Here is a 26,298-nt window from a genome sequence, read left to right as displayed (position 1 = left end):
TTCTGAAATTTGGCAGACCTGATCTCCTCTGATGGGGCAATGAATCCTGAAATTTTTATCCAGTTCTTCCAAGGAATTAAATCAAAATATAAACCCTGCACCTATTTTTCTGACCTTGGGCAGGTGTAATCCCCTTCTAGGGGGCTACTATGCCTGAAATTATCATCCAGTTCTGACCAAGAGAAAAAAGTTAGTTTTTTTCTAATTTCCCATGGTAGTCAACAAGAAGCATAAAGACTCATTTTTCCAAACATTGACTCAGGTTTGGTGCTGAGCTGAAGTGGTTCAACTACAAATTGGCCCGAGCAGGAGCGGGATGTTTTCTAAAATGCTGAATCAGGTCTGAGTTGAAGTGTGTGTGGGGGGTCATTGCACACTTATGTATGTATGTAATCTATACACACATACAAGCACATTGCACGCACACACACAAATTTGTGTTCTGGGCCTGTGCCCTGGATCTTTTAAGAACCTAGCAACGCCCCTGCATGAGAGTAAGTCCTGTTGAATTCAGTCGCTCGTAGGATTGCACTGTTGGGCTTCAATCCTAAACACTAGGGAGTAAAGGGACAAGAGTGACTTCTGAGTACAACATGCATATGATTGCATTGCATATTTTAATCCTGTAATATCCCACTGCACTGAAGGATAGAATATAAGGATTCTAAAGTATGTCATTTGGGCAGATGTAGAACACCATACCATTTACCAGTAAACATGGAAATATTCCCTAAATTGGTGACAGATTTATACTGCAGGTTGTTTTTTTTTTTACAGAAAATGCATAGTCGCTTATAGACCAGCAACACTTTATTGTTTTACTTGATACAAGGCAATTAACAAATGCTTATTAATATTTCACAAATAGTTATTAGCAATACAAATATATATATTTGTTTTTCAAGAAAATGTCCATTCAAATGTTTTAACTTTGTGTGTGTGTGTGTGTGTGTGTGTGTGTGTGAGAGAAACTGCTCTAGATTTTTGCAAAGTTAATAAGGTATTCCAGTGCAAAAATAGATCCCATTACAGCTAGCATAAAGTGCTTGGAATGAAGGACCAACTTTATTAAAAGGAGGGCAGTTTGAAACAGGGGTAGAAGGAAAGGATGGTGATACAGGCTTGCCATAAGTATTACTTCTATAAGAAAAGTATTTGTAGGAAAGAACCTCTACAGCAGTACAAATAACTGCAGAGGGATGCAGCAGCTTCACCACATACACTGAGGTGGCAAATGTTCTCAACACAGTTCCATGATCAGTGGTTTTATATCGTGGTACATGTAGCACTGAGGATAAGCTTGGCTAACCCACACCCAACACAAAAGATAACTTGTATAAATGTTTACAGATTTTGAGGCAACTACTGTGCACAGTGCTAGTGTTCAATGTGGGATCCCCACTCCTACCAAGAAGCACCCCTAAGAACCATTGTTCCTCATGAGAAGCTTGTGCCTAAATCTTTCCCATTGAAAACAATAGGACTTACAATGCAACCCTTTATGTGTCTACTCAGAAGTAACTCCCAGGTAAGTGTGAATAGCATTGCAGTGTTATGCTGCAATCCTATACACACTTACATGGCAGTAGGCCCCCTTGAATGCAAAAGAGGTTTATTTTTAGTAGACATGTAGATGATTGCACTGTTATGCACTTAACTTTGTATGGGTTGCATCTCTCTTGGGCAGAATTGTAAGTGTATCCTACACAATATACTAAAAGAGCACTCCCGATTGCATAAGGACGAATCTCTTTGTTTTTCTTTTTAATCTTATACCAGGACATGACCATTGTGTAAAATCAGTTCTGTGCTCTGTGCAACAACATTGCCAAAGAGTGATTCAATACCAACTGTCCAGAATATCTGCTGTGGAGACGGGGAAGCACCTGCCTAGGTTTCGAAGTGTAAGAACTACAGGCATTTTATGGCTGGGGACGGGGACAGAAAATAAGCATATGTAGGATCTAAATTCATGTCCCACTGCTTTTAGAAGGACTTAATTGCAACTAACCTTTTCAGGATTGTGTCTGATTTGGGAGCATGAATATAAGCCCTACTGAAGTTGCAGACATGTGGTGGAATCCTGTTAACTCATCCTTCTGATAGAATGGCTTCCATCCACAGAATGAGTATGGGGACAATTCCTATACCCTCCCTGCAGCTCCCTGTCTACCTTCAAAGTTGTTCTGGAGGGTTGGGGACCTTCCAGAGCAGAGTTTGGGAGGATGCACGGGCTGCAGTGAGGAAGAGAACGTCTCATCGCGTGAGCAGGAGTTCCCTCGCGCAATGTTGGATTTTCCCCATTAAGATGTTTGGTAAACCCAAGCATTTTTATTTAAAGGTACTCCAGTATTTATAAGAGGCACTGACGGCCGTCTTCCTGTCCCCGCCTGCCCAACTACCTTTTGGTGTAAAAGTACCTGCTTGATTGACTTTTAAAAAACCTTGACGTTGCTTCCTAAATGAGCAATTCTTTTGCAAGTCATCTGTAAAACTGAACCTACATCATAATTTTTTTTTAAATTAATGCTATCGATTATTCTGTTGCCTGGGATTGTCACTCTTACCCCCAAACTCTGGGGCAGTTTTTCTTCACTCTCCTATGGAAATGGGAGATGAACAGGAGCTGCCACACAGCAGCTGCAGGGAAGGATAGATGGCAGGACTGTGAAAGGGGTGGGAGGAGCCACCACTGCCTTTTCCCTCTAGAGGCTTAAAGACAAGGACTGCTGTGCAGGTAAGAGGTGGGCCATCCTATGATTTGGCATCTTATGTATGAAAACCCCACGCAGTGAACTTCATGTTAACTGAAAATGGGGTAGTGGTGATTGTTATTCTATAAACATCATTTAACATTTGCATCTAGACAGTGAACGTAATAACAGTGACAATATAGACATAATATTAAAAACAATGGACAGGTAGGGACATGGAGGTGGTCCAGGGCTCCACGGACGTTTCTGAGTTACTTCTATAAATAATACTGTTGCAAAGAAAATAAACATATCAAACATGAGTCTTAAGTAATAAAGGCGGGGGGGGGGGGAGCAACAGCTCCACAAAAGCATGGTGGAGGAATAAGTGATTGGTCACCATACCAGTGGGATAGAAATCCTCTCAAATATTTGCATGGTTGGGAGTTAGTTCTGCTACACCCTGACAAGGAACACTGGATTAAGTACATGCATATTTTGAGATGGTGTGCTTCATGGCCCACTGTTAAGACCACCAATGGTCTTTCTACAAGTCCCCTTGAACTTGTGTTGATTAACCAGGCCAACAGCTAATACTTAAATAAGGCCACAGCGATGCCTTCAGTTGGGCACTGCTTGGCACTGGTCACGTTGGTGCATTCATTGCCAGCAATGGATGTAGCAACCAAGCAGTTCCACTCACCCTGCGGAAGGGCTGTGCATGCCTTAACACAGCAAATAAATAATCACTGGCCAATAATCCTCTGAATTGCTGTTGTGCAGCCCCTAACCAAAAACATACTAAGTAGAAATAGGTTGGGAGTATGGCAGAAGGCCACATAGGAGCAAGTGGCACCATACTAGAATTTCACAGAGTTATAAAGTAATAACAACTAGATTCAAGTCTTTCACTACAGAACAGTACAAGGCAACATCTCCAAGAGGCACCGCCTCTCTAATGGAATATTGTTTTCTTTGCATTGAGTTGCATTGCATTGAATGGTTACCAGTAGAACACTCGGTTTATTCTCTTCCTCTCTGCATCCTCCGTCTCTTTGCTTTGGGGAAGATCTCCCTCATACTACAGAAGGATTAATGTCTCCCCTTCTGCTCAGTACAGCTCCTGGACCCTTCTCAAAAGGGCTACTCATACGTAGCTTTCTTTCACCTTATCGTCTTGCAAAAAGGAAGTCAGAACTGAAACATCTACAACAGTCTGGTTTTTGTGCAATGACAAGTCCTTTGTATGGTCATCATCACTTTGGTCCTTGGCAAAGTTTACAAATACCTGAGAGAGAGAGAGAGAGAGAGAGAAGGTGGGAGATGATAAACTAATAATAATGATAATTTTATTTCTTTCCTGTTCTTCTATGATTGTACCCAAAGCAACATACAACAAGCACATAAAACAAAAAGCAATGCAACCATCATAACATACAATATGAAAAATCAGAACAGCAGCTATTTAAAACATCAAAGACAGTTAACTTTGAAACAAGCAGCAGTTTAAAAAACTACACATTTAAAAGCCTGCCAAAAGAGAAGTGTCTTCGCTTTTGGGAAGAAGACTCTCAGAGGGGGCATGAAGGATGGATATCAACTGAGAGGCTGTCCTATTGTCACAGAGAAGTGGGGCAGGCAGAAGGGCCTCCGGACAAAGGAGTAGCCCAGAGGACTTGGGGGAACAGGTCAGAAGGAGGCTCTTAGAGGAGGAGAATCAAAACTGGGAGGGAGAAGAATGGGCCAAGAGGAGAGCTCTACATGGCCAGGAGCTGCAGAGATGTGGGAGGCTAAAGTTCCCATATTGATCTGTAATAGCTAACCATATCTTTGCCTGCAGACAGACCTTCAGTCAAACTAAAGGACCAAGCACAGATGGACGAGTGCCCGGATTTCTCATCGATTATTAAATCATTTGCAGCTGAATATGGAAACAGTCTCCCTTGAAGGGCATCTGGACGGAAGCACTAGCTAATTTTGTCTGTGCCATTTGAATTTGCTCATTCACACAATGGAAGTCATCAAGTAATGGACAGGCATGTGTGACCTCATCTCTGTCCTGCTCACAGAACTGCAATTCCCAGAGTTCTCAAACAGCTGGGCCCTGTAAGCACAGCTCTTTCCTCTTCCATCTGCCAACCAGCTACAGTTTTGCCTTGTGGCTGTGCCTGAAAATACAGAGGAGGGACGTAGCACCTCACAAGTTGATGGTGGCAACTGATGCAGTAAGCAACATTATAAATGCTGGCTAGGGTTGACATTGCTCATGAAGGAAAGGCCAGTTTTGGCAGCATCTCCATGGCCAATGTAATGTGTGCTCCAGCTTTTACTAAGATGGACCAGTTTCAAGTCAGATGAATATAGTAGCAAGCGCTACTACAAAAAAGGCCAAATTAGCTATACCAACCTTCCCCAATTTGTTGGACAATAACTGGTTGGGGAAGGTTAGAGTTAAATCCTATGAAAACAATGCAAGTTGCTCTGGGTTTTCCACCAGCAGCAAGCTCTGCTCTAGGGACATATGGCCCTGTGAACTTACTTGGTCAAGTGTGGTCTGGGAAACGGAGTAGTCTTCTATGTGGAGTCTCTTTTTGTTCTGGGAGAGGATGCTAAATATCCTCGCCAGAGAAGATGGAGAGGACGGGAGCTGATACTGCAGCATGTTGCGATGCTTCTCCTTCAGCATACTGCCCGGAAAGGCCATCTCGAAGAAATCTTGAACAGGTTTCAGGTTAGGGTTTGCCCCTGCTATTCGCACTATTATTGTATAGCCATCTCCAAACCTGAGAAACGGGGAGGGAAAGTGTGTGACTTTCAGTAAAGTAGCCTTCAAAATATGGAGCATTTCTTCTCCTACCACTTAAAAAACAAGAGGTGTTTGGAAAAGTTTGACCTGGCCAGGGCTTAATTATGCTGTGGCTTTGTCACATCCCATCTGGTACTAAGCAGTGTATTTGGCATCCTGATGAACCTCATCTTTAGTTTGCTTTTAAAATGCTATGTTTCTAGTCCTCATGACTGATGAGAAAAGCCTGCGAATGAATGTTCCATCACTGACTAGCGATAGGTGAAATTAAGGCCATCTGACATGACCATTTTTATCTTGTGATTACAACAGGAACAGTGTGTTTTGGGGGGCCGTGGGGGGATGATACTTGGTCATTTTTTGATTTACCACGTTTGAATTCCATCCTCCTTTCAAGGAATTCTGAATGCTATAGCTGAGATTCCATGTAATCTCTCGTTCTAGTACTGGCCAGATCCAGAACTGATTAGCTTCAGAAGTGGAACTTCATTGGCCAACTTTAGCCCATGGGTACACAACTCGTTGGCCACGTGTGGCCCTTGGCTGCTTGCAGTTCAGTGCATGGAAACATGGGCACCCTGCCCAGAGTTCCCCTTGCTAGTGTTAGCAAGGCTACGCCTGAGATGTACCTTGCCAGAGCTAGTGCTAAAAAAGGAGGCTAAGGGAAGCCCTGTCCGGGGCGTGTAGGTGTGCGGAGTGTGTTTCGGGGGGAGTCTGTGTGCAACTGTGTGAGACGTGGATCTCTGTGATTATATGACTGAGAGTGTACATGCATGTCTGAGTGTGTGAATGAGTGTGTGCGTGCGTGCACACATACCCATATTCGCAGCAGCCCCGGTGCCCCAGCAGACACCAGATGCACGATCAGGGCTGAAAAGGCTGTGTACCCCTGCCCAGTGGTGCTGTGAGTGGTGGGGCTGTGAATCCGTTCTGGGCTTCAGTCAGAACCAGCCAGAACTCTAAAGGTGCTGGACCATATACCCAAAATAGATTCCGCACCCTGAATAACTACTTTATTCTGGCTGATTCTGACTGAAACCCAGAATGGATTTGCAGCCCCACCAAAGTTGGAGCCACCAGCATCCACTGCCCCTGCCTAAACAGTGATTAAGACTGTTTCAATACATGTCAAGCTTGTGGTTCTTCATGTCCTGGGGAACCTTTTACAGGAGAAGTTGAGCCAGGAGGTAGTAAGCCACTATTTTTTACAAGGGTTGGTTGGAGCTTCCCCAAATATAAACTGCTCCAGAGCAATCCTGTCTATATCTAGCTACTCAGTAGTTAGCCCCAGTAAATTCAATGGGGCTTACTCCCTGTTAAGTGGGGGAAAAGATTGCAGCCTCAGGCTTCAATGGATGGCTCCGTGGGGGCCAACTTTAGAATGGTGGGGCAGCAAGGGAAAGGCAGGCTTCTTTATGTTATTTCATTTTAAATTATTTTGGTTCTGGTGTGTTACTATAAAGGAAGAAAAGCAAAACACTTAAAGCTGGCTTTTCCTTCTAACTGCTTTTGTTAAGTTGTAAGGTATCTAGGACTTCAGTATCTTCAAAAAAAGGCGCTGATATTGCATCTTTGGTATTTTGTGAATGTAAATAAATGTAACCAATTAATTGGTTAAAAGGGAGATCACACAACAGTCTTAAAAATAAGTAAATCTCTGTCTGTGTGCATGCAATTTATTCTGAAGTCGTTTACTGCAGTGTTCCCATGAGCTACCAAGGTAAACGCAGACATCTCTCCAAAAACAGAAAGCATAACATAGTTTTACCTGTTCTTCAGGTGCTGGACGCTGCCAAGACACCTGAATCGCCCATTGACCATGATTGCCATTCGAGTGCATAGGGCCTCACATTCTTCCATGCTGTAGGCAAAAAACAACAACAAGCAGTTATCCAAATAAAATATCCAGCAGTTTTCTGAGATCACTTCTGCTTTGCTTCCTCTTGAAACAAAAGGTTGAAGTGAGGACGTAGGCTTTAGATTCTTTCCCAGCGTTTTAGCAGTCTAGTCTTTTAGCTCTGCTGCATTGCTGCTAGGTTTTATTCTGGTTGTACTTTAATATGGTAGTTTTAAGCTTTCATATTTTATATTGTTTTATGCTGTACTTTGTCATTCTAATTTTTGTGAACCGCCCAGAGAGCTTCGGCTATTAGGCAATATAGAAATGAAATAAATAAAGGGGGGAGGGAGGGAGGGGGGAGGGAGGGAGGAAAATGCCTTGTACCATGTGAGAGTACTGGTCCTACCAGCCTAACATTGGCTCTTCCAGGTGGCAGCAGCTTTCTAAGGTCTAGGCCAGAGGTCTTTCACAGCCTATAAAAAGATCTCAGGAGCAGAATCTTTTGCATGCAAAGCTTGTGCTCTACCTGTAAGTAATGGGTCTTGATACTCCAGTCATAATACACAAGTAAGTACAATTAAGGAGACTGAAATATTGTTAAGACATTCTCCTGTGTTTCATGTTATTTGTGTGTGTGTGTGTGTGTGCGTAAAAAGCTTTTGCATATTTTACATTCAGCACAATCCAGCCAAAATTAAGCACAGGTTCCTTTGATTTTAATGAGAGAGATTTTAGGAACTCTTTCATGCCCCCATTGGAATCAATGGCATTTTAACTGGCTTCTTTAGCCAGATCAAGACTATTCTTTTTTGTTACTACCATATGAAACAATTTAAAAAAACACCCAAAAGTGACTCACAGCAGTACATTGCATGATGCAGAGTATCTCTTGAGAACCCGCACCACATACCTGTGAGATGTAAGGACCACAGATCTTCCCTCCTTAATGATGCTCAAGGCACAGTTCCAAAGGAAACGGCGGGCCTTGGGATCCATTCCTGTGGTCGGCTCATCCTGTGGTTGATAAAGAATAAAGCACTGATTTCGCCACTAGCGCCAGAGCATTATTTCATGAGTCTGGTATTCTGACCACAGCGGACAATGACAACAACACAACAGCCCATGGGTTAAACACGTGTCCACACTTCTGTTCAATCAGGAACCCATGAACAGCTCCTTCATAGGTTGCTTAGTGTATTGTCCAAACCCAGAGCACCGGCGAAACCATCCAGCGGTTAACCATGGTTGTTGGGTTAGCTGCTGGGTTATTTAGCCCCTAAACAACCCAGCACTCCAGGTTCGAACGACACACTAAACCTACGAAGGAGCCGCTTGTGGGTTGCAAAGTAAAAGCGGAAGTGGCGGCTGCTCTCTCCCGCTCATCCCTGACAGCCCATGGGCTGTTTAACCTATGGACTGTCATGTCACGTGAGCTGGCCCTACAAGTCATACTCCACTTTATGCAGGATGAAGTGTTAGATGGAAGAAGTAGAAATCTGGACTGTTACCACTTTAGAGTACAGTTGGCATTTTGCATTTTTGAATGCTTTCCATACTAAAAACGCCTCTCTTCATGCAGCATAGCGGGGATAAAGGTTTAGCATCGTTATCTCCTGATTCGCTAACTTCTAGAAGTACAATGTTATTATTGTTGTTGATTTTATTGTTATTGTAGTCGTGGGAGAGCACTAAAAAATATAATCCCCTCCCTTCTGTGATAATGGAGTGCAGAATTTTACCTCCTCTGTCTACCACCTCATCCTCTGTCATGTATAGAATAGCTCTTAACTTGCAATAGATTTAAAGCAGGGGTGGATAACTGTGGGAGGTCTGAGGGCCATTTTTTCTCCCTGCAGGCTGCACTGTGCAGGGCACCAAAAAAAAGAAATAAGAAAAAAATTAAAATGGCATCAGTAGCACTACAAGGGTCAAATTTAGCTTGCAAAAAAGCTAAATTGGACTCTTTTGGCTCTCTGTAGCACTACAGACACCATTTTTTCCCTCTTAAGTTTTTTTTCCTGATTTCAGGAGGTGGCAGGGGTTGCCATGTTGCTCACCCCCGATTTAAAGCAACCCTTCTGGTTCTCAATCCTGTAGAACTGTATGATGAATAGCAACACAGCCATTGCCAGTAAGAACTTTGGTTCAGAATACTTTCAATGAGACATGTAAATCGGATCCTTCTGCTCATACAGTATGAAGAGATGCCCTGTAAGTGGCTATTTTCCAGACAAACTGGCAGCCATCCCACCGTTTCAGTTCTGAGAGGAACAGAACTGAGGCCTCCCGCTACTTTTTGCACAATAAGTGTTGCTACTGCAAACACAGCCATACTCACCAGGAACACCACGGGAGGCCCTCCAATGAGGGCCATTGCAGTGGACAGCTTGCGCTTGTTTCCACCGCTGTAGGTGCCGGCGTATTTTTCTGCATACTTCATGAGGCCTAGTTTACGAACAGCCCATTCGCCAACCTGCCAGAAGGGAAGGCAACGTGAATAGAGAAACCCAAGCTTCATTCTCCACAGCATAAAATGCTCCTGTTTGTGTCTGGGGATTCTTACTCCCCGTGCTAAACGTATCAGTCCATTTAATGCCCCAAGCCTTTCAGTACGACGCACACTACGCAATGCCGGAGCACCATTAGAGTCTTTAAGGCTGGGGCTTGACAATAGTTTTGAAGATTCACTTCCCATGGTGCATATGCATAATTCTTTTATCCCATTGCTTCCTCTGTGCAAAAAAGAACTTGCAAGTTTTGAAAATAATGCAAGGGGAAAAAGTCAAATGGTGCATGAAAATGCAAACCACAAGCAGCGCCCCCTTCTGCAAGCTGCTTTTGACTCTCTAAAACAACAACCACCGTTGTCTTTCTCCAAAGACTTTCAAATTTAAAAATTCTGTACACCTTGGGTTTATCAGACTGCCACGGTGGTGTTTGGAAAGGTATGCAAAAATCACTTCTGTTCTGTGGGAGCGGCAGTTACCATGTTGGGATTGGGGTGTGAAAAGGGGACCTTAAGAGCAACTAACTTGAGTCCCGCTGACCCCATTCAGTAAATGAATAAATGGACACTTTCTACCTAAGTGCTGGAAAACAAGGGTACAGAACTTGAGGCCCGTGGGTAAAATCTGTCCCTTCAGGGCTCCCCAGATGGCCACATCCCCTTCTCCTGTCTTTGCCCCCTTTCCACCGATCACCGTTGGGTGGTTTCCCAGCTTTTATGCAGTTTTTCCGCCATTCTAAAAGATTGAAATGCCTCTCCTGAGGCCTAGTTACTGGCAATCTGTTATTTAAGCTAAAATATGCTGGTATTTGGGGGGTTTGGGCCCTCCCCTTTTTGCCTTTAGCCCCACCCACCGCTGAGAGCTTCTTTGAAATGGAACTTGGCCCTTGGGCTGAAAGAGTTTCTGCACATCTGCCCTAAAGGAAAGCTTGGATGGGAGAGATAGCAATGCACAAGCTAAAATGTACCACAAGTCTACTTCTAAAATAGTGTGATACACATGCACCTATAGAAGCAGGGCCCCGAAGCTATGGGACAAACTCCTTGAGGAGGTTCCTTTGAGTTCATTCATTCTGGCCACAAGGAAAGGATGTAAAAATGTATGGCGTATAGGAAAGAATTTGGCTTGCGTGGATTTGGAAGTGATGGGGATTTTGAGGTGGTAAGGGATGAATTTAATGTTGCTAGATTTGCTCTTTCATTCCTATGCTTATATTGTATACGTTTTTAGCAGTTATTTTAGTTCAGCCTTCCCCAACCTGCTGCTCTTCAGGTGTGATGGACTATAACTCCCACCATGCCCTGCTGGGGGATAATGGGAATTGTAGGCCAACACACCTGGAGAGCACCATGTCAGGGAAAGTTGAATTGTTGTAAGATTCCTCATGGGGGGATAAGATATGAATGCTTAAGTAAATAAACATTCATATATGCTCTACTTTCATCACCAACCATGTGGAGTTTGCACTCTATTTGATTGATTGATTGATTTGATTTATAGCCCATCTTTCCACTAAGGAAATGGCGCTCAAGGTGACTTACAATAAGAACCAAAATGTAAAATAACTTAAAACAATCATAAAACCAATACTAACTAAGGGCACAATCCTATGCATGTTTAGACAGAAAAAAGTCCTACAACTTCCAGCATGCCCCAGCCAGCATGGCTAGCTGGGGAATGCTGGGAGTTGTAGGACTTTTTTTTCTGTTTAAACATGCATAGCATTGCGCCTTAAATATGAAACTAACTCAGGTGGTCCCCAACGTCCTTGATTTTACCTTGCAGACTTCTTTCTCAGGAACCCCTCTTAAGAGTGCAAAGAATTCCAGGTGCTCTCTGCCTGTCAGCAGCTCATTAATGGCATCGAACTGAGGACAGTATCCCATATTTTGATGAACCTCTTGGATGTTGGCCAAAATACTGCAGAGAGATAAGATAGAGCTTCTTCAGCATCTGTCAGTGCTGCAGTGAGGGTGGATTGTAGTTCACCAGCTATTTTTGCAATTGCCGGACACAGACTACTACTGCAAAACTACAGCTACAGACAAATTCTAGATTATAATCTTGAAAGGATATATTATTAAAGCCTTAACTGAGAAGTATTCAACAGCTCTGCAACAGAACCCACACCCCTCTCAACAACTTTACTAATGTCATAGAAGTGTACAAAATTATGCATGGTGTGGAGAAAGTGGATAGGGAGACATTTTTCTCCCTCTCTCATAATACTACAACCTGGGATCATCCCGTGAAGCTGATTGGTGGGAGATTCAGGACAGATAAAATAACTTCTTCACACAGCGCATGAAGCTACACTATAGAAGCTACACAGCTACACTATAGAATTCGCTACTACAAGACGTAGTGATGACCACCAATTTGGACGGCTTTAAAAGGGGGTTAGACAAATTCATAAGGCTATCAATGGCTACTAGTTCCGATAGCTATATGCTGCCTGCACAATCAGAGGCAGTATGCCTATGTACACCAGTTGCCGGGGAACATGGGAGGGTGCTATTGCACTCATGCCCTGCTTGTGGGTTCCTGGTTGACAACTGGATGTCTGCTGTGTGAACAGAATGCTGGACTAGATGGACCCTTGGACCCCTAAGTCTTACGTTCTTATGTCATTCAGGACTTCTGGAAATATTGCATTTTACTGCCCCATGGGTTTTAAGTCCCACTGACCCCATTTGGCAGACAGAAAGGACAACACAAACTTTTATAGACAAAGCCACAATTTCCTTCATACCTCTTTCCATTAAGAAAAGCATCTCCACCTGTGACATCGGCATCTCCAGTCAACATCTTGAAGGTGGAGGATTTGCCAGCCCCATTCACCCCCAAGAGACCAAAGCACTGCAAACAGTAGAAGACCAGATTAGCACATTCCTGCCCCATCCATTCTCACATGTTCCTAACAATGATGCATGAAATCAGAAGCCATCTTAGGGTGCTTCCAGATGGAGGGCTGCTAGCGCTAGCAACAAGAAAGCATTGTGTAGCTGTCCCGTCTTTTCTTCCTTAATGGATTTTCCATCAGAAAAAAAGATGGAAGAAGCAGTGGGGAAAACCAGGAAGGTTACAAGTAGAAGATAATGTCATCTGGACCCCTCCATTAACGTCTGTGACTGAGGCAGGGTGATGAGATCATAAGGGCGGAAGCACCCTTAGTCTCATCCAGAAGCACCCTTAATCTATCTCAAAGTTCAGGATGAATGCATATATGGCAGCTATCACTGGATCATCAGAGAGATTCTGATGCCCTTCTGTAGTGCAGTGGTCAAGAGATGGAGCTGCAAATCAGGAATTCCTTAGATCAAAACTCATCTCCGTCATGAACTCATTAGGCAAGAAGCTCCCCCACTGTGCACAATACAGGGATAATACTGATCTAACTTACAGGGTTGTTCTAAGGATTACAAAAAATGTATACAAAATACTTCGTACACTAAACGCTAACAGTGTAACCCTATGGTCTCTGGGATGGTGTCTGACCTTGGATCCCCCTTCTCTGCCCACATGGAAAGATCTGCAGCTCTCATCCTTCCAATGTCGGGGCTCTGACAGTGGAGAGGGGGAAATGGGGAGGATTGAGGGTGTGGCATGGTCAGAGCGGGGGGATCTTCCCAGCCCCCAACCACACCCCCATCCCAGGGAAACATAATGCTAGCCCTGGAGCTGGCATAAAGAATTTCTCTCCCACTGCAAGCAATGGGAGGAATTTTTTTAAAAGAACCCACACACAGAGGAAGGACAGCGAACACCACGCCTTCCTCACTTCTGCCCTGCTAGCAGGAGACTGGCAGGATATCAGATATCTTAGGTGATCCAACCTCAGAGTGCTCCAGCTTCAACAGTAGTATTGCCCTCCCTGGGTTATAAATGCCAGCACCATTCATACCCAGGAGAGCAAAGCAATGGTTGGATGCACCTTTTACCTGTGCTATGAAGTTAATTGCAGAACACTAGGTCCGTGTGGAAGCCACGGGGCTAAGCTTTTCTTTCACTACAGTGAAGTACTTGAGTATTTCACCAGTTATTAAACTCTGTATCTCCAGGTCTTGAGTAATATTTCACTAAATATATACACAGAAAGACTTGAAAGTTTTACCTCCCCAGGTGGAATTCCAACACAGATCCTATCCACAGCAGGCTTTTGTTTCATTCTGTATATCTGGAAAGTGGAACAGAAATTTGCCAATAGTTGACAACCACAAAGGTTTACCAATTGTACCCTTTTCCCTCTCTCAGTCCTAGGCAAACGGACTTAGCAGGAGGGCCTCTGGCTACAATTCAGTTTCTTCAAAGACCTCCAGATTTTGGTCTTGTTTGTAAACTCAGCAACTACCTGTAAGTTATAAGCCCCTTCAGAAGAACCAGTCATATGCTCAATCATTGCATGAGCAAGGCTGCACCAACTAACTTGCCCCAGACATCATGGACCCTGCTTGCCCTGCTCTCTGGCATCTGTGCATACAGCATGGGGGTGGGGTACGCTGGTATGCACAGCATCATGGGGTGGGGTGGCCTTGCACACATATTCTTCTGAAGGGGGTTACAGTGAATGCCTAAAATGCAGAGAGCGTCAACAGTTGCAAACACTTTTGCAGCTTGTGAATGCCTGAAAATACAGCAAAAAACCCCACTAAATGTGGACAGCCATTTAATAGTCCTTGTCAACCCTTGCTCCATAATTTCATCAGATGGAGGTTGCACAGCAGCAGCATTAGCAGGATTGCTGCCCATGCACCAATGCCAGTGGGCTTTAGAATCAAGTCTGTGATAAGGTATATAACTGTGAGGCATGAAAAGTCAGGCTTCTGTGTTCACAACAAGCCGCAAGACCTTGCGCCTTCTCTCACCTTGGTTAATTCTTTGATTTCTAAGATATCGCTCTGCCCACCACCACCAAGGATCCTCTGCCTTTCTCTGTTCACATCCTCATCCTCTTCATTCACGGGTGGAAGTTTGGCATTTGCAGACCTTTGAAGGGGGGTGGGGAAGCAATGGAAGAAAGTTTGTGCCGTGTTTTATTCTTTGTATCATCTTCCTTTCTTTTTAAATCCCCCCTCTCCTTTTCCCTCCCCATATTGTCTGTCTGTCTGTCTGTCTGTCTGTCTCTTCGTTCCTCTCTCTCTCTTGCTTTCTTTCTTTTAAATATAATATCGTAATAGGCCAATTAGTGGATGTGAGTGTGATAACTATAAATGGTTGAATATGTAAGGGTGCGATCCTACGGCCGCTAGACAGCGCCTAGACAGCCATAAGATTTTTTGGTTTCTGGGAACCGAGCTCGGAGCCAGCACTCTGTTCCCAGAAATCCAACTCCCCGCCCTTTCCCCCGCCGCCTCGTAGGAGGCATGGGTCATCCCCGGCTCCGCGCTCAGAAGAGCAGCATGGAGCGGTCGAAAAGGGAGCATTCCTGGGGGCAGGGAGGGGAGGGCGGAAGTGTCATTATGATGCTTCCTATGTGCTGTCTGGCCTCCCGCCCACCGCTCCGCGGTGCCCCAGTTAGACAGACGAAATCAGCCATCTAGCTGCAAATACAGGGTGACCGGAGTGCAGAGAAGAACCCCTTCATGCTTCACCTGCCCTGCACTGGATAATCAGCCACCCCCAAGTTTGGAGGTGGCTGACTATCCCCATAGGATTGTGCCCTAAGACACAGAACTTAATGCCCATCAGTGACCTGAAGTGAAGGGTTGTGGGAGGGCACTGAGAAAGTGGAAGCTGATTGTTTTTGAACAGTAAAGTAACTCTCCAATTATACAGTTGATGGTGCAAGACAAGAATCTCAAAAACCTTTCAGTAAACAATGAACAAACGAAAAAATCAAGATGCACTGAACAGACAGACAGATCATGGGATCCCATTCTACAGATGGTGCACCCAGGCCCCTTCTGCAATTTACAAAGGCTGAAACTCAGTCCTTGGCAAAGGGCCAGCTCAAAGCACACTCCAGAAACTAACATACCATCTACTGGGCCATTTCACACATGACGTAGACTTCCCTTTCAAAGAGGGGAGGGGTACTTCTCTAGACTCCCCCCCCCACACACATGATTTAGATCCTCATGCCTCAGCCCCTACCTCTCAAAATCTCTGCATGTCCTTCCCCAAGTTGGGAGTTGGTTGTCATGGAGACCATCTTACCTGGGTTTGATAAAGAACCTGTACTGGATAAGCACTGTGATGAGGAAGAAGACGGCCCCTTCCACAGCCATGGCAAAAAGGTTCCGCCCCACCAGATGCCAGGAGAGAGGGGAGACAAAGCGGTTCTCACCTAATTGGGAAGAGCAAAGGCACTCGCTTAGCTGCCGGAGACCATCAGAAAGATTCTCAACAGCATGCCATAAGCTATTGCTATTATGTATTAAACACTGCATTGGTTTTTAATATACATCAAATGATCAACCCAAAGGAGACACAATTTAAACAGCCAGCAAGCCTGATGATAAATCACCCTTTTCCAGAGATATTCTAGTGAAAGGGACCTCATCTTTTTTGGGTCAGTGGACACATTTGCAATTTTGAAAGAGTGGTGTGGGCACTCTCACAAAATGGCTGCCATCAGGATTGTCCATTCATAATATGGCTGCCATGGTGGGTATGGCCAGTCACAAAAAAACACTCTTCTGAAATCAAATAAAGATGGCACTGGAGGGCAGCACTTCACTTTGCAGTATGCCAGCCTCCCTGTTAAAAACGTTTTTAGAAGCATTAAAAATAATCTTAAAAAATAAAATTAAAATGGGGGGTGTGTGGGCAGGGAGCCTGGTGGGAGCCAAGATGTTTGCCACAGACTGTATACTGAAGAGTCAATCCTAGCTCCCTAATTAGGGTATGTGTATGGTACATGGGTTTGCAAACCTGTTTGTTCCCACTTCTTCACATTTTACATTTTCAATTGTATATTGAAAATATACATGAGCACCTTGTGATTCAGTTCTCATATTCTGATCTTCCCTTCCCTAAAACTAGGGATGTCAGAGAATTCCGCCACGGATCTCGGGGAGGCCGAATGTCAGTGCATTCGGCCCCCCGAAATCAGTGGCGGAACGGTCTGCCACCCCCCTGCCCCCCCGGGATGAGACTTACCTGGGGCGGATCTTCCTGGTGGCAGTGGCTCCGGCTCCGGCGGCGGTTCGGTGGTGGCGGCGGCGGCAGCCGGTCTTCTGACCGGCTGCCGCCACCACCATTTCCAGTTAAAAAAAACAAAAAAACGGGATAGGCTACGTAAAGATTTATGTAGCCTATCACGGCTAGATTTTAAAAAAACACCGTGATAGGCTACGTAAATCTTTACGTAGCCTATCACGGCTGACTTTAAAAAAACAACAACAACAAAAGCGCATACGCAAATGGCGGCGCCCATGGGTGCTGCCATTTGCGTTCCTTATTTTGGCACGTCTTAGTCTGTGTAAACATTTACGTAGACTAAGACGGTGAAAATAAGGGGAACGCAAATAGTGTAGCATCTATGCTATTTGCGTTCCCCTTATGTTCACCATCTTAGTCTACGTAAATGTTTACGTAGACTAAGACGTGCCAAAATAAGGAACGCAAATGGCGGCGCCCATGGGCGCCGCCATTTGCGTACTCACGTTTTTGTTTTTTTACTCAGCCGTGATAGGCTACGTAAACATTTACGTAGCCTATCATGGCTGACTGCAGGGACGCAAACGGCGGCGGCTACGGCCGCCGCCATTTGCGTCCCTGCTAGCCAGTGGCCGGATGTCCGGCTGCTGGTAGAGCTGGCTGGCGGCTCCGCAGAATCGCTGCAGAGCACAGCCAGCCGGCCAGGATTCCGGGGGGGGGGGGGGGAGGAACGGAGCGCCTCCCTCCCCAGCGAGGATTCTGGGGGGAAGGACGGAACGCCTCCCTCTGCACCATCAGCATAATCCCCGAAAGGTAAGTGATTTTCGTACATCCCTAAAACACATACAATAATTTTAAAAGCAAGTTTCACACCCCTATGGTTGTAAAAGTATGCTTGGATATGTGGGCAATGCCTACTGAAATATCAGAAGCCAAACAAGAGTATGAATAAGAATTGCAGTGGCTGAGGATGGAGAATTGCATAATTCTTTTCCCCACCTCATGACTAGCAAATGTAGGATAAACTATGCAAAACAGTAAGAACTGCAGAATAAATGAGTATACAAATGCACTCAGTTTGCTTTATCTCTACAGGTTGTAGAATCCAGCTTCTCTTAGTGCAAAATTTGGATTGCCTGCATGCAGAATTACTCTTTTAGCAGTAAATGGTGGCCTGGTTCGAATGATCAAATGTTTGAACCCATGGGCAGCTGCAGGGTTCTGGGTGGCTTGTTACCCACGGCAACAAGCCACGCTGCCTGGGTTCGCATGACACAACAAGCCACCCTGCCAAGGGTAATTATGTTAATCCCCCTAGCATGCGACTGGCACGTGTAGGGTGGTTAACAAGCTACTGTGGCTTATTAACCACCCTGCCATTGTGCGATACGGGTCACTATGTGCCCTGCTCACAGTTCCAGTCCTCACATTCCAGGTCAATGCCACTAGATCCTGTACTGAGTGAGCAACATCTCACTTACCAAACCTCTCGAGGGCATCTGCCATAGCCTGATTTTTCACCATGTCAATCAGACCACGGCCCAGACAGAAGTGAGGGAAGATGAGGAACACCGACTTCAGGATGTCATTGATGTTGTTCAGCTTCTAAGGACACGAAAGCAGTGGCAGTCAGCAGCTTGGACATTTACAAAGAGGGACAGATGCCAAAACGGCAGGGGATTTGCACCTCAGCAAATACATCTTCTGCAGAATTTCAGTCCCATCCTCGAACGGAAGACATCCTTCCATTCGTGTAAGTCTAGTTAGGGTCTAAGACAGTGTCTGCATCTTTCAGACCACCTGTTTCTCTCCTACTCTTTCACTCTATTGCTACAAAATGTACATTCATTCCCTTGCCCATATCAATTCAGATTCTTCTCTTTTTTTAATGCAAATTTAGGCAAGATAGCACCACTGGAATAAATCAGGAAAACTAAGCAAAATTATGCAAGTATGCCTGGTTCCTTCTTTGACCAAAAACTGGTGTTTTTGTACTAAAGTCCTGAAGTTCACTTCCAGATTCAACTCATATCAAATAGTAATAAACAAGCAAGCAAATCAAGCAGAGCAAAAGGCAAAATGACATGCTAATGCTGGCAGTGGCCAATGAGAACTCACATTGCTGGTGAAAAGCTCAAGGACAAAAGTGGCCACGCTCCCATTGATACCAATGAAGAGGTTCACGCTGGTCAGCACCACATATGCCGTACTGGGGATCTTGAACACAAAGGATGCCGGGTACATGAGAGGTGTTATGGACCACCTGGCAAGCAGAAAGGATGTGGTATTAAGGAGTCTCATTCCTACATCTTGATCGGTCCCCTGCACCTGAGTCAACAGGTGGGCCTTCCTTACCCATAGAGCAAGAGGAGAAGAGCCAGCACTGGCAGGTTGGTTGAGGACACGTAGGATTTCTGCTGGAAGCAGATGAAGATGATAATGACCAAGGTAGCTGGAACAACATAGTTGCACTGTATGATAAAAAAGGAGGAAGAAAAGAACCAGGTTAAAGGAGCTCAAATTATCACCAGATTAAATTAGGTAAGGCAGGATTTATCAATTTTATCACAATAAATAATCTGAAGTCAAGAAACAAACAAATTGGATCTCCCCTGAGTGTAACTGCAATGGGACAAAGATGGCCAGGCGGTCAGAATTTGCTCTCATCCTTAGCACAACAGGGCCAGGTGGATCAATAGAAAAAGGAAGGACAGGCTGATGTGCTTTATGATCCCCCAAATGCTCACTTGGCACTTTGCCTTTTGTTACTTCCATTTTTTATTAGCTCAAAACCCAAATGTTGCAATCAAAGTAAAAAAAAAAAAAAGCATTAATATAGTAGATTTCAAGTGTTCAAATTCAAAGCAGCTCATGCATTATCTCAGTTGTTGTTTCATCAGCCATGAAAGGTATTACACAGGCAGGGCTGATTATTGAAACTGTATTTGAGCTGCTGAAGACAACTAAGAGTCCACACAAGTTATGTGAATGCAATGATGGTAGATATATCTGTTTGTTTCTCAGAACAAACACTGACATGGAACAGCAAGTTTAAGAAATTCATAATAAGGTAACTTTGGCTGCATTGCCACTTTTATTCTTTTCATAGTGCATATGTTAAATCAAGGGTGGGGAACTTGTGCCCTCCAGATGGTGTCGGACTGCAACTCCCATCAGCCCCAGCCAGCATGGCCAAAGCTTAGGAACAATGGGAGTTGTAGTCCAACAACATCTGGAGGGCCCCAGGTTCCCACGTATTATCCATATTCAAAGGATGTTATGTTTTATTTTTTAGCTTTGCTTCATTTTTGGATTTGGTGAGCTTCGAACTGGGAACATCTCAGTTCATAACTCATGCTTTTAACCATCTTGCAATATCAGCTCTGAATTATACCATCACTGCAGCCTGGTCTTGTGCAGAGTTAGCTGTGCCAAAGGCCACTGAAACCAACATGGCTTTTATACACCCAACACGCCTAGGATTGCAACCTTAAGTAAATGCTTGCAATATTACATTATTTGCATCATTTATTATGGGCACACGGTTTGTAATTTCTTGGCTACAGATAAACTCAGTGCATGCTGTAGCATCCTTGACTGTGTTCACGTATATGGAAAACTGCCAGCCATCCTTAGGAACACAGGGCACAAGTGAGCTGCTTCAAACAAAGAGAGCTTATACCCCTGAACTACCTTTTGCTACTTCTGGTTAGGGCCTTATTAACCTTTTAATAAGCTAGAGTGTAAAAAAGGCACAAGGGATACACTGCAGCTCTAATGTCTGCTGGAATACTTGCCAAAGGTTACCAGGTAAGTGGCTATTTACAACCCTGGGTTAAGAATGTATCATATGGCCTCTGGGGTCAAAAGGAAAAAAGAAGCAGATACAGTCTTACCATATCCCACACAAAGTTAGCCAACCAGTAGATAACTGGCTTCACGCCACTGATGAACTGCAGGTGCTTGGCCTTGCTAACTCGTTCCTGGATCAAGAAAACCACAAAGCTGGCCGGAACAAAGGACATGGCAAAGATGACGCAGATGGAGACCAAAACATCCACCGAAGTGGTCATCCTGAGCAAAGAGAAACGTTAAAGGGTGACAAATTGGCTTTTGACTTGATCCATCCCTTCACATGTAGGCTCAACTAGAGCAGAGGTGAGAAACTTGTGGCCCTCCCGATGTTTTGTCCTACAACTCCCATCAGCCCCAGCCAGTATAGCCATGATGAGGGTTCATGGGAATTGTAGGCCAACAACACCCAGAGGGCCACAGGCTCCCTATCCCTGCTCCAGGGCATTAAAAAAATCTCCAGTGTAAACTAAAAGTTGCCCACCCCAAACTAGAATGCCAGTGGAAAGAGGCCAGGTTTAACTTAAGCTCTGGGTTATATCACTGGAGCTACAGCAGCAGAAACTGCAGACCTGCCTTTCCTTGGATTTCACACCCTGCCCCCTTTCCCATGTCCACCCTCCACCCTCTCTATTGCCATGTCAGGACATACAAGGCAACTTCGGAGAGCTGCTGTTTGGTGAGGTTCAGAGGGTGGTTGTAGGCCGTGATGCCATAGGTGCTGGGATCCTCTCTGCCTTGCAGGTTGGCCCGGAGAATGGCGTTGCTGATCACGTTGAGAAAGGAGCTGACTGCGTGCCAGCCTTTGTTATTGAACCACACCTGAAAAGAGAGCATGCTGGCATGAATGAGGAGAAGTGCCAGTCACTGGGTGGACGCTCGCAAGCCTGGGAATCAAATTATCCCCTCCTCCCACACACACATGCCCTGCCCCGCCCCGCCAGGTTTGCTGTGAGTTGGGCCATTTCTTTTACTAAACTAATTCCAAAGATAACTCCAAGAGCTGGGTGTGTGAGTATGGGTACTAGTAAAACACTCATGGGCAATCTGCCAATCATCCTGCTATCAGCACACTTCCCCCTTGCACAGGAGATAACGCATCTGCTGCAAAAAAAAATCCATTCATTACAATAATTAATGGAGGGAGCAATCTTATGACTGCTAGGCAGTGGCTAGACAGCCATAGGATATGCTGTTTTCCGAGAACCGACCTCAGATTCCATGCTCCGAGGTCGGTTCCTGGAAAACTGACCTCCCCCCATATCCACACTGCCTCTGAGGCAGCGCAGAGAAGCCCCATCCTCCGTGCTTGGAAGAGGAGCGTGGAGCGGCTGAAAAGGAGCAGGGCTGGGGGTGTTCCGGGACAGGGAGAGCAGATCTGCGTGTACGACACATCCTATGTGTCGTACAGCAGCCTCCTCTCCCACTCGGCCCCCCGCAGCTAGACAGCCGAAAACAGCTGTCTAGCAGAAAAAGCAGGGCAGGAGGGGCGCGGAGGGAATGATCCCCCCGTGCTGCTTCTGCCTTGCTTTGGATAGGCGGTCGCCTCCGAGTTTGGAGGTGGCCTCCTATCTAGATAGGATTGTGCCCTAAATTATCTAATTAATAATTATCAAGAAATTAATTAAATAATTAAAGGCACTCATAATCCCAGCAGCAGAGGAGATGGTGGCAACTGTCGGTGCAATTCTATGCATATCTACTCAAAAATAAGCCCCTCAGTGTTCAGTGGAGCTTACTCCCTAGTAAGTGTGATTAAGACTGCAGCCTGTGCGATTTACTGCTCTGGCTTGCTTCCCTCCAGTTAGCCTCTGCCAGGCATGGTTACGCCTGCCATGGGTCTGCCTCCAGTGTGATGGGACCAGGCAATCAGTCCCAATGGTGAAACACAGCAGAATTAGCCCATTCTCAGAGAAGAATGAGAGCCAGTGTAGTGTAGTGGTGAGAGTGACGGACTGGGAGCCGGGAGATCCGGGTTCTAGTCCCCACTTGGCCATGGAAGCTCACTGGGTGACTTTGGGCCAGTCACAGACTCTCAGCCCAACCTACCTCACAGGGTTGTTGTTGTGAGGATACAACGGTGAGGAGGAGGATAATGTAAGCCGCCTTGAGTTCCTTGCGAGAGGGAGAAAGGCGGGGTATAAATGCAATAAATAAATAAATAAATAAATAATGCTGCAACTCTGTGCGAGTCACTGCTCTGGGCTTGCTTTCTCCAGTCAAGAAGCACACCCAGATCAGTAGCTCATGCAGAAACACAGACGGCAGGCCCCCTCTGAGGCCGGACACTCTTACACAATAAAAGGAAACCTTTTGGGTTGCTACAGTGAAGTGTGCCTCCAATTTTAATTTTTTTAAAAATGCCTCTGCTGTCAAAAGTTTGGGACACAGTGCTGCAGCCATTCAAGGTGTCTGAACAATTGGATCTGGCTACCCAGCCACAGCAATGAGGTGGACATACCTTTACATTATCCTTTGTGTCCATGCCCTTCATGAAGCTCCCCAGACTGTTAAGAAAGCGATCTCCGGAGCTCCCCTAAAAAAGAAAAATCACAAGATTGAAATATACTTGTGTTAGGTCACTTAGGCCACACTCTTATACCCACTCACTTGAGAGTAAGCTCCACTGAATGAGACTTCTGAGTAGACATGTATAGGATAATGCTGATATTTACTTGACTACTTGTTTATCTAGAATTCCTTCCTGCCCTGTTCCAAGAGATCAGGATCTCCTTGCCACATGTGCAGATCACCAGTATTCCAAATGAAGTAGCAAGGTCAAGCCATAAAATATTCTGTAATATCGTAACCATCCTGGGGGATGTCCTTGACTCTAGCAAAGAAACCTCTAGCTGCTTACCTTGGCTATTTCCAAGGCTTTCTTCACTTGCATGATGGCATCGTTAACTTCTTCGCGTCGAGGAAGCACAAAGGAGCTGCTAGCTCCCAACGAAAAACCACCATACCTATGGAAAACAACAAGGAGTCTTGTGTCACCTCAAAGACTATTAAATTTACTCTGGCATAAGCTTTTGCGGACTATACCCCATTTCATCAGATGAATGGAGTATTATGGGGAGTTCAGAGTTTATATACAGAACACATGTAGGGGACAACAGTAAACCATGAAACCATATTGAAACAGTATATTTTATGAACACATTAAAAGCACTGTTAAAGCACAGATTGGTTTTTGTGTATGGTTTTCTCCCTGCTAAAGGAGCATTGCTTTTTTGCCAGTGATTGCAGGTTTGTACTTCTGGTCTGCTGCCTAACAAAAAGGGATTACATTGTTGGGCGGCACAGCTCTTTGGAGCCTCACGCTGAGCAAGAAAATGAAATACTCATGCACACTGTAATATTTGACCAATACACATGTGCCTATTTATACATACACACAATCAGAAGACTGATTGGTGGCAGATTCCCATCACATGTGCATGCGGTAGAGGATATATGCCACCCATTACACACCACACCATTTTCCGTCATGGAAGTGAGATCTGAGTACAAAAATGCTCTTGTATGGAATGCTTAGACGCCCTTTCGCTTGCTCAGTTTGCTAGCTCCCATGGGGACACGCAACCAAACAAGACACCAGGGGTTGGATCCAGGATGTGCCTTCCACAAAAGGAAGGGACCTTCCATGAAAGGAAGGGCTCCGCTAGCGAAAATTCCCTCCTCTTGATTTTTGGGGATCCCTCCTTGCCCGCACACCACAGCTCACCCCATTCAACAGGATCCCCTAACTCTCTGGCCCAGTTCGCATGTAAGGAGAAGCTACTGTGGCAAAATTCCCTGTGGGGCTTCTTGTTGTGGAGCGGCTGCTATTCTGAATATTCAGGACATGGTGTGGCCGCGGTATAGCTTGCTGTTACATGCAAACCCGCTGAGGTTGGGGTGGTTGACAAGCCACCCACAACCATAAAACAGCCCATGAGCTCTGGGTGGCTTGTCAAGCACCCCACACCAACCCACCCTCGCTGGGTTCACATGTACCAAGACGCTGTGGCAGTGGGGGCTTGGGTTGCCCACCTGGTGCCGGCAGGCACTGCAACCCACGGCGGCTAATATGTGGGCTTAATAATAAGCCATGGTGGGCTGCGGTGATCGTGTTAACCATGTCTCTGCATAGCATTTTCAGGGGCCTGAAGGGGCTGCCCTGGGAAGGAGTTGAGGGAAGTTCACTTCCACCAGCACGGTTGATCCAGCCTAAAACTGGATCCAAACCAACATAGCTTTGAGTATAATACCTATCCATAACAAGTGATGTTATTAACGGCTTCGCACATTCAGGTTCCCAACGCCTGTGTGAATATCATGTTTTCCAACCATGGACTTGAACTCCCAGTCCTGTCTGGCCATTAGCTGTCTCTTTCATCTGTACATAAAAAGTCAGCAGTTCATGCCAGTGGGTCACATTGTTCTCCCCTCCCCGCTGCCCATGCTCAGCTACATGATATTTTTCAGTGAAGAAGGATTGTGCAAAGAATCATCTAACAATGGGAACCAAGCTGGAAAGTTCTAAAAACCCATTGCAGATGTGAATACTGTCCTGAAAGAGATGTGGATGAGACACAGAGGATAAAAGAGCCTCCCGAAAGAAAAAAAAGAATGCGCTCTTACCTGAATTCATTCACCCAGACCTTATTCTTCAAACTGTGGATGCAAAAAATGAGAAAAGTGCTTGTTACATTAGGTATACCCTCTTCAAGAGCCACCTACATTCAGAAGACACCACAATGGCAAGCACATTTGAAAATGGAGAAGGGGCTGGCAAGCTCCCGTTTCATACAGCTGCAGCTTAACATGCAGCTGAGACCTTTCGGATGCATCCTATTGGATCTCCCCTGGGTATTTGTAAGCCCCCAAACCTGGAGGCTTATGGGTATCTTACGCAGCGTGGGCGGTGCCTTATGCCTCCTGCTCTGCATTTTAGCTAGATGGGTGATTTCACCCATCTAGCGGAGGCTTCAGGGAGAGGGAGGGAAGGAGGCTGGGGACAGCTGGGGATACCTCATAGCCCCACATCCCCAGCCTCCTCCCCATCCTGTCCCCGGAAATGTCCCCTTTCCCCCATCTCCATGCTCTGTTTTGCGAACGTGGAGAGGCAGCTGGCGCGGTTCTCTCTGCACCAGCTATGAGGAGAAGCGGGAGAAGAGCATGGGTTCCTGGCTCCCAGCTTAGAGCCCTGTCTACAAGCTTGGAGCCAGGAAACCGAACAATCCTATGTTCCCCCAGATGCTGTCCGGTGGGCATATGATCATTCTCCCTGACTATCCCTTTTACGCGTCTTTACCTCTTCCAGATAATCCTGGGAACTGTTAGCTTTGTGGGTTGGCGCATGAAGGGTGGACTGACTGAATTTCCAGCACCTCAGCAAAGTGCAGTTCCCAGGATCCCTTGGGAGAAGCCAGGACTGCTGAACTACTATAAAACAGACATTAGTTTGTAGTGTCAACAGGGCCTATGTCTCTTATCCAAAGCATACTGGACTAG

At 45.4% G+C, this 26,298-nt stretch overlaps 1 protein-coding gene across 1 annotated transcript in view; it reads right to left on the bottom strand.

Moving 5' to 3' along the window:
* Nucleotides 1-795: 795 nt before the first annotated feature.
* The window catches only part of ABCA1 (ATP binding cassette subfamily A member 1), a 137,773-nt gene continuing 112,270 nt past the window's right edge, over nt 796-26,298 (bottom strand). Inside the window, exons 33-50 of the mRNA XM_084834780.1 lie at nt 25,426-25,458; nt 23,660-23,765; nt 23,261-23,335; nt 21,452-21,621; nt 20,844-21,021; nt 19,303-19,418; nt 19,066-19,210; nt 18,429-18,552; nt 16,003-16,132; nt 14,712-14,832; nt 13,961-14,023; nt 12,599-12,705; nt 11,625-11,766; nt 9,678-9,812; nt 8,250-8,353; nt 7,268-7,360; nt 5,233-5,476; nt 796-3,981 (exon numbers count right to left, since the gene is read on the bottom strand). Of these exons, the coding sequence (XP_084690906.1) occupies nt 3,841-3,981; nt 5,233-5,476; nt 7,268-7,360; nt 8,250-8,353; nt 9,678-9,812; nt 11,625-11,766; nt 12,599-12,705; nt 13,961-14,023; nt 14,712-14,832; nt 16,003-16,132; nt 18,429-18,552; nt 19,066-19,210; nt 19,303-19,418; nt 20,844-21,021; nt 21,452-21,621; nt 23,261-23,335; nt 23,660-23,765; nt 25,426-25,458 (2,227 nt within the window). The 3' untranslated portion in view covers nt 796-3,840. The remainder of the gene's footprint in view (nt 3,982-5,232; nt 5,477-7,267; nt 7,361-8,249; nt 8,354-9,677; nt 9,813-11,624; nt 11,767-12,598; nt 12,706-13,960; nt 14,024-14,711; nt 14,833-16,002; nt 16,133-18,428; nt 18,553-19,065; nt 19,211-19,302; nt 19,419-20,843; nt 21,022-21,451; nt 21,622-23,260; nt 23,336-23,659; nt 23,766-25,425; nt 25,459-26,298) is intronic.

Source organism: Heloderma suspectum, chromosome 2, assembly GCF_057233095.1.
Source record: "Heloderma suspectum isolate Gila_16-S chromosome 2, 16-S_ref, whole genome shotgun sequence".
Taxonomy (NCBI): domain Eukaryota; kingdom Metazoa; phylum Chordata; class Lepidosauria; order Squamata; family Helodermatidae; genus Heloderma; species Heloderma suspectum.
This window is presented reverse-complemented; position numbering and strand designations above follow the sequence as displayed.